Source organism: Euwallacea fornicatus, chromosome 1 (genome assembly GCF_040115645.1).
Source record: "Euwallacea fornicatus isolate EFF26 chromosome 1, ASM4011564v1, whole genome shotgun sequence".
Classification (NCBI taxonomy): Eukaryota; Metazoa; Arthropoda; class Insecta; order Coleoptera; family Curculionidae; genus Euwallacea; species Euwallacea fornicatus.
The window spans coordinates 2,484,520-2,497,435 of record NC_089541.1 but is presented as its reverse complement, the minus strand read 5'-3'; the positions used below and the strand labels follow the sequence as shown (position 1 = coordinate 2,497,435).

At 32.7% G+C, this 12,916-nt stretch overlaps 1 protein-coding gene across 1 annotated transcript; it reads right to left on the bottom strand.

Annotated features, from left to right (window-relative positions):
* Positions 1 to 1,428: 1,428 nt before the first annotated feature.
* On the bottom strand, positions 1,429 to 6,278 carry LOC136338876 (O-acyltransferase like protein-like). Its single transcript, XM_066281657.1, has 12 exons — positions 6,053 to 6,278; positions 5,851 to 5,990; positions 5,581 to 5,789; positions 5,447 to 5,532; positions 5,194 to 5,396; positions 4,968 to 5,140; positions 4,744 to 4,915; positions 2,310 to 2,503; positions 2,056 to 2,197; positions 1,836 to 2,007; positions 1,641 to 1,783; positions 1,429 to 1,589 (listed from the first exon to the last, which is right to left on the bottom strand). The coding sequence occupies exons 1-12, from the start codon at positions 6,132 to 6,134 to the stop codon at positions 1,449 to 1,451; spliced, it is 1,857 nt and encodes a 618-aa protein (XP_066137754.1). The 5' UTR covers positions 6,135 to 6,278; the 3' UTR covers positions 1,429 to 1,448.
* Between the last annotated feature and the right edge of the window lie 6,638 nt (positions 6,279 to 12,916).

The following is a 12,916-nucleotide window of genomic DNA, read 5'->3' as shown; positions in this document are numbered from 1 at the left end:
TAGAAAAATAAATGGGGACAAGTTATGTTCAGTGATGAAAAACATTTAAATTTAGATGGTCCTGATGGACATCGATATTATTTTTATGATTTACCTAAGAGAAAAATATTTTTACGCAAACGTCAACTAGGGGAAGGAGGTATCATGGGCTGGACTGGGATAGGGCGTTATGGAAAGACTGAATTAATATTTTTTTTCGCTAAAAATCAACAGAGAAAAATGTATAGAAGTTATTCAAGAAACGATCTTTGAAAGGGGACAGCTAACAAGACGGAGATTTATCTTTTAACGAGACAATAAACCTGTTCACACAGCACGTATGGTAAAATATTTTTTTGAAGTAAAAAACAGTTGGGCTTGACCCTGGCAAGTCCGATCATCAGATCAGAAAGAATTTTCTTGAGCAATTTATGCGCAAAGGAAACAGTTCCAACTTCAGAGAAGAACCCAAGGCTTGCATCATAGAAAATTGAGTCAATATTCAACAAGAATACATACAAACACTTTTAAATAGTTTTCAAACCGATTGGTGGAGTCTTTGAAAACAACGGGGGATCAACACATTAGTATATAAAAAAACTATATACTATATAGAGACAATCAGCAGATATAGAAAGGCGCGCCTATGTTTTTGTCGCTTTTGAATTTTATTTTCTTTTCGTATTTGAACCAGAAATAAATTGTGTTATCAAAAAGTTGTTTTTTGCTAATTATTTGCAATTTTGTAAAACCTAAAATAATTTCAAAAAGTCTTGTCTACTAGATTTAACAATTATTGTAAAAAATTGGGGTGGCCTATAATTTTGTCGGGCAGTGCAGATGATCTTCTCCATGACACACAAGACCAAAAAATAAGTTAGTGACTGCTCAGTACCACCGAGTGCCTGGGATTAAATATAGGGCTGTTAAGGCATGTATGTACTTAACTGTTTATTTATTCTGACGCAAATTTGCAACACTTCACTCATCGCATCAGCGATGGGAAGGACAAAAAGGGGTTGAAAGGAGATTTAAAATTCATTTTAATCTTGAATTAAATCCTTCTACCTACATATCAAATACTGCACAAGTATTTTAGTGTGATGTTATATGATATGTATGGTTTCCCATTGTTACCGAAAGCGCATTTAGGCGTGACTCTCCATTTGTTTGACGAAATATGGGAGATAATAGACAATAACCAAATGTGGTTAGCGTCCTTTGTAGTACGAAACTCCTACTAATTCGTAACTTTATTGTGATTTCGAAACCGGTAATAAATGCCCATATTACAGATGGATGAGCATATTGAACCTAGAAAAACATTGAGAACTTTGGGTAGTTGAAGTAAGAAATGTATTTTATTTCTATTATTACCTTTTTTTAAGGAAGAGGACAAACAATAACAACAATGACAAAAACTATTATTTTACGTTTCGTGATCACATTACATGTCTTTACTTTCAAACTCACTCCTCCTTTTCCTGTTTCTTGCTACGGATTTGAGGCAAAAACATGTATTCCAGGAGTAGGGAAGGGATGGAAATCGTCAGTGTAGCAAAAATTCCAATTGCGAAACACATTACGCAGTCTTGGACAAATATCCAGAGCTGGGAAATTATTATAGAATTCTAGTGTACCTGGGACATAAAGTTGCTCACCATTCCGAGTAATGTGAATTCAAGGACGGAGCTATTATGGGCTCCCCTGCTTATGACCCACAGAAAATGGAATAAGTATACTGCATAGGAGAAACTTGCAAGTACTTGCACGTATTTATGCTCTAACACCCATTTTAAAGGCCCTGTCGGAATATTTTAATGAAGTTTTGTCTTCATCTTACATGTTAAGTATACCTCGAATAATATTCCTGGAAATTCCATAAAAGGTCAAACCAACGCCCAGGGAAAACGATATCTTCAATATTGGGCATAAAAGGGAAGTTGCCAATACGCTATAATTTCTGCTGTGGAGTAAGAAGGAGAATACGAGACTTATGGTAATTAGTCTATATATTTTTTTAGAGGCCTAAAAGAGAATAAAAAGTGAATCGAAAATAGTGAGTAAATGGCTTACCACTGGGCGCTTTATGTTTCTAGTTTGGAAATCAATGTAGCCAAACAGAATCCCAACAAGGCTTGATGCGTAATTCACAAAAAATCCGAAATAAATGTAGGAAAATTCGGGTTTGTTCAAAGCGCTGAAATATCCAAGTAACCTAAAAAATAGTTGATTATATTAATACCTACAATTACCCTTAATTACCCGGAGGGAAGTCTGTAGAGCGACATATAGCATATTGAATACAGAGACATCAGGTATAAACTTACTTCATACTCATCCACATTGAAAGGCGTATATTGTTGGAATACATTTGAAAGGCCCAGATAAAGTACGTCATGACAAACAAAATTGCCAAGCTTTTTTTTATGTCTATTTTGTACTTCAAAGTTATGTAGAGGAAGATTATGTTTATTAGGTAGTATTGCGTGTCCAGGGATAGGGACCAGAATCCAACGTGACACTAGAAAAATTGAAGGAGGGTTATTGAGTTTAAATGGAGAGGAGGAATTGCGAAGGACGTGGAAAGAGAAGCTGGAGAGACATGAGTGACTGATTAGACAGGAGGAAACTATGTTAAAACTTTAGGTAACAAATAAATGCATATGTGAGTGAAAACTGAAGAAAGAAGTCTACCTCCATCGGAAACGTTCCAAGGTAAAAATGCTGAAAGAAAATTATAGCATAGTTCTGAAACTACTATAGGAACCCAGTGGAACTAGGAAGTTTTGAATAATTTCCAGTATATTGGTGCCATGTACTCTATACTGGCTGTCTCATAAAAAACGGATGAAGTTATAAATCAGTTATTTATCAACGGATATTGATGAATTAAAAATTAAATAAAATTATATTGTTCAGATTACTAATAAATGTCAAAGTTGATTTTTTTAATTCAATTTTTTTTTGCCCCAGGTGTTAACTTCGGAATTATAAAGAGAACTCTGAATTTTTTCCATTTTTTGATAGAATATATTTTTCTGAATTTGGTGATGTATGTTAAAGTAACGGTAAAACAATTTTTATCGGGAAAAAATTTTAAGTTTGAATAATATGTTACAATAAGTGTTCAATAAGAAAGTTTTTATTTTTGTTTATGACGCAGTACAGGTGATTTATTGTTATTAATGTTATTATTAACGACAATTGTCAATTTTCAATTTTAGTTAAAAATATTTAAAAATTAACACTGATTTTGGAGATATGCTTGAAGCATGTGTCTAATGCATTAAAAAATCCTGTGAAGCATTACGTCTTCATTTTACCCGTTTTATAATAGAAAAGTATCTAGTCATGATCAATTTAAACCTTTGGGACACATGTGACGACCCTACGGATCTTTTAAAAAGCTAAAAAAATCATTGTAAGATTTTTGACTGTCTATATTGATAATGATAATAATAATAACAACCATTTGGATCATTTCTTCCGACATATTGTTCAAATTTTTTAATTTTTTTCAATTAAAAATAATTTTAATATTAACTGGTCATACATTACCAAACTCGGAAAAGTAATTTCCATCAAAAAATGAAAAAAAATGCAGAGTTCTATATCAAAATCTGGAGTTTATACCCGAAACAGAAGAAATTGAGATAAAAAAAAATTAACGTTGTTTAGTAGTCTGAGTAAAGTCATTTTATTTAGTTTTTAATTTATCAAAATCTGTTTATAAATAATCGCGATATAGTTTGGCTTATTTTTTATGAGACAGCCAGTATGAAACAGGGTACGTCCCTCTATACAGGGTAATTCATTAATAATGGGACAACTGAAAGCTAGAGATATTACACGTCAAACGGAGTCGATTATGGACAATACAGCTTTTCTGAAAATTTATAGTTTCCAATCTATACAGGGCGTTGAAAATTAAAATTTTAATTAATTTTTTTGCTATTGTTCTGAAAATATCTAGCTTAAACACTTGAAAAGTTTTAAAGTTATGTTTTTTAGATGACAAATAAAATATATTCAGCAATTTCCGCATTGCTGATAAAGGGTGCTACTTACGGTCAGTGTGACAAAATGCAAGGTTAATAATTTTTTACCCTATATTTTAACATTTTAATCTTAAATCTAAGAAAGCAATCATTTTTTCAGTAATTATGTATTTTTGTTTCATTTCAGTATATCGATCCGTTTTTGAGAAAAATCTATTTAATAAACGTTATGTTTAAATTTCATAATACGACAAATTAGCAAGAAACCAAAACAAACCAAGTGTATTTTCATTTTTTAGAACACATGAAAACATAACTTGAGAAATTTTCAAGGCTTTAATCTTGATATCTTCAGAATGATGGTAACAAAACAAATTAAGTTTTTAACTTTCAAGACCCTGTATATATCCGAAACTTTCAACTTTCGAAAAGGGCACATGTTCTCCAATCGCCATCATTTAACGCGTAGTATCGCTAACTTTCAGTTGTCCCATTGTTAACCAATAACTCTCTATTCCTTGCAAATATGGATACCTTAATATTTTTTTATTAAATTCAGCAAAATTTCCAATATTTTCAAAATGGCCATAATAGAAGTTTTAGTTTAATTTATTGAAATATAAAATTTTTAATTAACTTTTGAACCACGTAACTTTGGGTTCGTTCCCATTACCGTAATGAGCTGGATTTCACTTGGAAGAGAAAACTCTTTCCTGTAGGCGCTGTAAATTTGGCTCCTCTGAAATTTTTTATTGGTACTTACAACATCGAAATTTCTAAACAAGTTGGTGACATGAAGAAAGCTCCAGAATTTACGTGACGAAGTACAAGCCTCCTTTAATCTATTTGTTATTTCTATACCAGCGGGCCCATTTAAAAAGTAGAAGGACGGTGGTATTATTACGAAGATTATATAAATCATTGGTGGCCAAATTCTAAAAGTGCAAAAGGACTGAAAATGTTTTGGATACATAAGATACTACCTACTTTGCTATCCTGTGCACAAATGTTAATATGCAATGTCGAATTGAAAATTCTCCCTCTAAAAAGTGTAAATTCAAAATTTGACGTGTTAATAGCCACGAGGATATCACAAAGTAAATCTGGATAATCACTAAAGTGAATTTGGATAGTACTTGAATTATTGGCCATTCAAAGAACTAAAAATTATTCTTAAATTAATAATCGGTGAGATAATGCTGTATTTAAGTACTTGTTCTACTTCGTTGGGATTTTTGATTTGTTTCGAGGTTATCATCAGAAAGGCATGACCAATTATAACAAAAATTGCGGATAACAACCTGCCACCGTCCATGCATTTTATTTTCTTGAAAGTGTCCAAATTCTCGGTTTTGAAAGCTTTGGAAAAATTCCTTATGAAGTGCATTAAGGAAAAGCAAAGCACGATTTTCTGAACTAGAAAAAAAAATTGCAGAAAATTTCGCGAACTCAGTACTGCAACTCACCAATATTTGGCTTATCACCACTTCCTCCATATAGATGGTACAGAGTTGCTACAACAATTAAACCCAAATGGAGAGTGAACATTGATCTAAAATGTTTATTCAAAAAATGCCACTACTATCTTTTACATGCTTACAGATGAGGCATAAAATCATTCAGGTCTCCCTGGTGCTTCAGACAATCATAACTAAACATTTGCGTAGTCAAATTATATGCTTCGAGTTCTTTATTAACCTTACTTTCAGCGAAATGCTTTAGTTGGCTTCCATTGCGGAAACATGGAGGAATGCAGAGAGTTCTGTGCACGACGGTTCGATTGTAGTGGAAATCTGATACGCTCCATGACTGGAATAAATTTGGAATAAGAAGCTTTTTATGGTAAACCGATAAAATTCCTGCCTCATACTTCCAACTCTTTCCAAATATCAGATTTTCCATCCTGAGGGATGAGCTTCATGTTTATAGTACAAAATGAGTATCCCGGGGGACAGGAGTAATAATCCTCCATTTCGTACAAATTCGGAAATTTATCGTCAATGGAGTTTCCTGAAATAAAATTCAATCGTTGAATATTAAGTACCATAGATATTGGAGTACATGAGACTTACCGCGAATTCCAGTTTTCTGGTGCGAAAAACTGGATTTCCCCAATAAAGTTATGAAAAAAACAAGGGACCACCATTTCAACATATTTTTTCAAAATGCCTTATAGGATTCCACTAAGATCGTCTCTATCAACGGCAGTTTTAGGCCTGAAATACGAACGATAACAACCGAATCAAACATCAATTACTTCTGCAGCGTTTGAGTGCTAATTGCCTTTTTTATAAATTACCTCCCGTATATAACAACTTAATGATTTCTGTAGTTATATTTGGCAATGCAAAGCGTCTACGTATAGTTTACGTACTAAATGTAAAGTTTGTTTGTTCAAAAAAAAAAAAATTAGTGATATCTGAAATATCATGCGAATATGCACAGGGCTGGGTGAAAGTCCGAATTAAAATTTATATTTTTTCAACGAGTGACTAAAAAAAAAACTTTAAAACATTTGAATTGATTTTGAGTTATACGAATTTTTTAGCAATAAAATAAAATATTCTCCTTCATCCCGTTAGCTGCACCCCTACTCATTTTTTTTTTAATGGTAACATAAATCGTGTGTAAGCTCGTTGAAAAGCGCACGAAAAATAGAATTTTATCATGCCTTTTTAGTCTTTTAGTAATGTGGTTATTAGGAAATAAAAAAAAAAGCTCTTAAAAAAAATTACTAATACCTTCTTAGTCGCATCTACAGGTTATTTAACGTAGCGGCGTATGCTGAAAATGTCTTCCATCTTCTCCTTGGCGTTCTCCCAGACGATGGAAAAATCCGTCGGTTAAATTCCGAATGGACTCAGTCGATATGTTATTTGACTCCACACTAATATTGGCCTATTTTCAAAATCCTTATCTTTCAGATATCCCCAAAGAAACGAATCTAATGGTATTAAGTCTGCAGATCTGGACGGCCATTCAATTGTGCCACGTCCTCCAAACCACCGACTCGCAAATATTTCGTCAGGATATCCTCTAAGATTAACACCAAAATTTAGGAAAGAGCCGTTTTGTTGAAACCAATTTTTTTCAATGAGTACATTTGGATATACTTCTTTAGAGAACATAGCAGCTACAGCGTTCATCGATTCAAAACTACTAAAAATCTAAGTAGCGTCCAGATGTAAAGTTTTCTTGAAAAAAGAATGGCCCTACAGTTCAGTTGTTAATACCTGCCCATACATTTACCTTCTGAGGGCGTATGAGCTTCACACATCCAGTGTGGATTTTACTGACTTCAGAAGCGATAGTTTTGTCTGTTAACCACTTGATTTAAATAAAAGACAGCTTCATTTGGAAAGAGTATGATCAGTGAAAACTCATTATTTTAAGATTTCATTTTTCACGAGGGTTTTAACGAGCCCCCACACGATGTGATTCCATTTAAAAAAAGTTGGGTAGGGTTGCAGCTAAGCAGCTAAGGGGTTGAAGGGAAGCATTTTATTTTATTGTAGAAAAAAAATTACTAGTCACATTGAATTCACGTGTTTCAGCGTTTTTTTTTTAAGTTCCTCGTTGAAAAGATATAAGTTTTATCCCGGACTTTGGCCCAGCCCTGAATATTGAATTAATTTATCTGTTATGTCTCATTAACGTTTGATGTTTGATCATAAGTAACAAATAGCTTCATTAACGGCTTACGTTTACTGCTTGCAGCTTATCGCGAGGTTTGATGATCACCTGTTAGTTGCCGATAATGATAATGTAGATGTCAAGAATATTCTTGATTATTATTTGGGTTATTGGCATGGACTGTTGAGTAATATGTGAGTGTCAATAAGGATGTACACCCGGAGTAAAATTAAAAGTTAATTTCAACATTTCCGGCTATTTTTGCTTCGTGATATTATAAAGCAACATTTATAATATTATCGTTCGTATTTTTTTTTAAATTTAAAGCAGATTATCGTCCCTAAAGCAAAGAATCCAAAAATCTCTAAACAATATTTTTGCAACATAATTGGATAATTGAAAAATTAGCAGCGTCATATTGCTATTATTAAATGTTTAATTTCTTCTCGAGGAATGATTTCTTACTTTTCAAGCACACAATTTCGCAATTTCTCTAATGTTTGTGGCTGCCGGACTCTCACCTGTTTTCCAAGCATGTCCCACATACGTTCCTCTGGACTCATGTCAGCACTTCTTGCACCCCAGTTCACAGTTTCAACTTTCACTCCATGTATGTACTCTTGAACAACCCCAACGACATGGAGTCGTGCATTAATAAAAACTGAGGAACTGCAAATGGGGCGAAAGGCACCACAAGAGATTCGAAGATATGTGGGTAAACCTGGCAGTAGTTAAAGAACCCCGATCCATCATCGCTAGTTCCGTGGAGGCGTTTAGATTGATGACACCCCAAACCATCACGGAACCTCCACCAAAATTTATTCTTGGTGAAAGGTTGCAGGTTGCAAACCGTTCACCTGGCCTCCTTCATATTCTTTCATGTTTGTCTGAGGATTTTAAGCAAAATTTGGATTCATATAAGAATAATAGGCAATCGGCGTTACTCCACGGGGCTACAGGATACTCGTAGATGGCTTCATGACGCCTTAGATGGCTACGTCACTTATTTTGTTCAAATATTTGAATTTTTTCGATTAAAAATTGTTATGCCATTAACTTGTCATACATCATCAAATTCATGCAAATTTTTCCATCAAAAAATGTAAAAAAAAAAATACAGATTTCGATTTAAAATTCTAAAGTTGATACCTGAAATGGAGATTGATTTTAAACAAATCAACTTTGACGTTACTTAGTAGTCTGAGATACATAATTTTATTTGGTTTTCAGTTAATCAGGATTCGTTCATAAATAGCTGAGTTACAGCTTAGTCCGTTTTTAATGAGACAGCCAGTATAACTTTTTTCGGGTTCCCATATTATATATAGAAAAAAATAGGAAATATCAAAGTGATCGTTTAAATTTGTCCGGGAATGCGTTATATAGGTTCTGAACAATTGGGAACAAGGTGAACATTCTGAAGGTTAAACTCTAGCAATTTTCGAGTTATTGGTACAAATATGAATTGAATAATAACTGACCTGTTTTCTCATGTTCGTGTATGTTTGATCGATTGTATGTACATATGCTAATTCAACTGTAAAAACCTGATGCACGTTATTTATTCTTAGAAACTGTTATTAAACAGGGGTAATTTATTAATGCACTTCCTTGTTCATTCATGGATTTATATTAAAAATATGTTCTATTTCTAAGTTAGAATTGAGTGCTAGAATCTCGGTTACTCTACATAAAATTATTATGTAACTTGAATAGGACGTGGAGATGAAATTGAATGACCTCCTAGACCACCGGATTGGACACCCTTTGACTATTTTCTATGAAGCTACTTGAAAAATAGGGTATTTGCGACGTAACTGGCAGATTTAAATGAGTGGAGAAGAAGAATTGCTGACGAATGCCGTCCATTACTGTTAAAATGCTGGAATATGTTATTGAGAAATTCTATTACAATTTAGCTTATTGTCATTCGGTCAGAGGGTACATTCTCAGCAATTCCTTCAATAAAAACAAGTTCATTTACATAAAAGCTATTTCCTTTTTTTCTTCAGTTCTACAATATCTGCTGAACCGCTAGAGGTAGCCATAAGGCGTGTTACATGAAATGTGTGTCGTTCTATAAGAAAAAACGTAACTTTAATTCACTGCTATTTTGGGACACACCTTGTATTCTACTGAATGCCGTAAGATGGTAGAACTTTTTAACTCCTTTAATTTTTTTATAAGGCATTTTTTAATAAATTGTATATTATATAAATATTTCAAAGTTACCGGACTTTTCGTACACATTGTGTAATTAAGCATGCTTGCTCAACTCTAGCACAATTCATTTCAAACACATTAAAAAGGACTTCACAGTTATGTCGTAGTAGAACTCTTACTCTTACGTTACTAGTTAAATTACAACGTTGCGTATCGAGGTATGTATTAAGGGTAAGCTCAGAGTGTAATAAATGTAACTTATTGTCCTGGTCTCTAATTGGAAAGAAATATATTTTATCAATTTTTTTTTCAATATCTGAGGTAGGTGCAGTGCTATACCCATAGTTATACGTACTAAATTGTTCATTTAGATCTACAAAATTTGAAATCATACAAATATGTTGGGGGTCTTATGTGAAAAACTTGAGTATCAGGTGTCTGAATGCCAAGAAAATGTTTTTTTAAGTACTTATTCGAAAGGTCATAATGCAGTATTCCGTATTAGGAAATTGATCGTTTAGGATCTGACAATTCGAAATAATTTAAATATATCTGATGTCCTTTTTGGAAAAAGTCGAGATTCTTACACTTCAATAATCGGACTTTTTTTATATAAATCAAAAGGCAGAAATTTGTTCAATTTTACATTTTCCATAATGAGTGAATCTTCTTTTTCTATTCAGGAGAACAATCTCCTCGGTCACTGTTTGTGATAAATGAAGTCAGGATATCCCGATGGATTCCGAATTTCAGATTCCCTTAGAATTATCCAGTAACAATATTAAACTCTGTTCTATTCCATCCAAGAAGATGATTTTTCCCATTTTTCTTGCTTTGAGTTTCTTGTCTCTTCTCAACTAGTAACTCTAGGCATCTATGGCATATTCCTCACACCTTTTCTTTGAGATCTGTATTTAGGGTTTTACTATTTTGGACAAATGAAAATGTTTTTCTGCCCAAGGAAATAAGTTCTTTTCAGGTTTCTTATTATGCATAATTTGAGCCTTCAAATTTTCAATTCGCAAAATGGGTTTTTTCAAGAGCAAAACTGTGAAATCCCGGAGATTGGAAAATGCATATTTACGTATTAGATTATAGAGAAGGATAGCGACCCTCATGTGATATTTAAAACGTTGTTCACATTAAAAAATAATGAGTAATTAAAAAAAAAACGTTACTGGTGCTATAGAGATGTGCTAACGATGCAAATTTTTTAGAAGGTGATTGCCAAATTTAATGGGTTATGTAAATTTGAGATCAAATTACTTTAAATTATCACAATAGCCTACTTCCATTAGTTTTCACGTATCGTAACTATACAGGGTGCCCGGAAATAACATTGAAATATTTTGGAAGGTAATATTACATTATGAAATCGCACATGTTTATCGATTACTTTATTTATTTTAGAATAGAGTGTTCTCCATAAAAATAAGTTTTTAAGAACTGATGCACGATTGCATAAATATTGAAAGGCGTATTAATGAACATAATAGGCATCTTTGTAATAAAAATATTTCTTTATTAGCCAGCAATAACAAGACTAATGTCATTAAGAATTAAAAAAAAAACAAATTTAAAATAAATAAAACTTGCAAACGAACATTGCTTGTTGCGAATGAAAATGTCCAACGAACATAATTTTTATTCAAGGTCAATTCAAGCACATTTCATGGTCAACTTTAGTTTTTTTTTTAATAGGACACCTATTTATTATGGTAAGTTTTTAAAAAGTTTAAAAATTTTAATATTTTTTGCTGGGATTTTGTTTTCTAAAACTACTCGTTTTCTAGATAGCAGCTAAAGTTGAATTGGCACATTTAAAATAACACATAAACTACGGAAAAAACCTTATTAATGGAAAATAAAAATTCACAGATTCTAAAAATTCACTCAAAATCATAGTAAAAATTATTTTTAAATATTTATCAATCGTACAAAAAAGGTATGTTTTCAATAGAATGTACTCATAATTTCTTTTTTGGATATATACTTTATTTCTAAATGTCAAAGGAACATTTAAAACGACGGTAATTATTCGTTCGACTAAAGTTATTAGTTTAAAAGTGAAAAATGGAGAACTTTTCTAAAGAATACAGAATTTAAAAGGAGCTTATGGAGAAAGTGGTCAAAATAGCGCAGAAGCTTATCGTATTTATGTCCAAAGATTCCTCAAAGAAAGAGCACTTAGTTGTCGAACTTTTTATCCATTAACCAGGAAATTTCTTGAAAGTGGCAACGTGGAGACAAGTAAAAACTTCTGCGTAAGAACTGCCACCTACAAAAACAACTAAATAGCTGTTTTAGCGGCTATAACTGTTGATCCTCATATAAGTTCTCGTCAGGTATTAAAAGATTCGGGTATTTTGTTGGGCAGCGTGCATCGCATTTTAAAATTGAATAAGTTCCATCCTTTTCATGTTTTTCCCCAGTAAAAATTCCATTGCAACGATATCGAAAAGCGAGTGCAATTTTGTACTTGGGTAAGGAAAAAATTAGATTTGAATGGAAACTTTTTCTTCAACTGTTCTTTTCTGACCAATCTACTTTCACGAACCATAGAAGTTTCTTGAAAAATGGATAGGACGTAATAGTCCAGTGGGCTAGCCACCCAGATCACCTGACTTGACCTCATTAGACTTTTTTTCTTTGGGGTTATCTTAAAGAAAAAGGTGTACGTTTAAGTCCCAGCAACTCTGGTTGGCATGAAGGACCTCATCAGAGCAACTTTTGAAGCAAACACCGAATAAATGCTTGGAAATGTTTCGAGATCGTTTGTCATGAGAATTGAAAAATGTCTCGATACGGAAGGTCAACATTTTGAGCATTTACTCGACTGATAATTGCTTCAAAATAATTTTTTCTATGATTTTAGTTTAATTTTTAGAATCTATGAATTTTTATTTTCCATTGATGAGATTTTTTCCGTAGTTTATGTGTGATTTTAAATGTCACATTAATTCTTGTTGATAACTGGAAAACGAGAAGTTTTAGAGAAAAACTTTCACATTCAAAGATGCTTAATTTTTTAAGCTCTTTGCAAATTTATCAAAAAAAAAATCAGTGATGCATTTTAAAAAACTAAGTTGGCCTTTAAATGTCCTCTAATTAACTTTGAGTAAAAAATTGCTTAAGTGCGT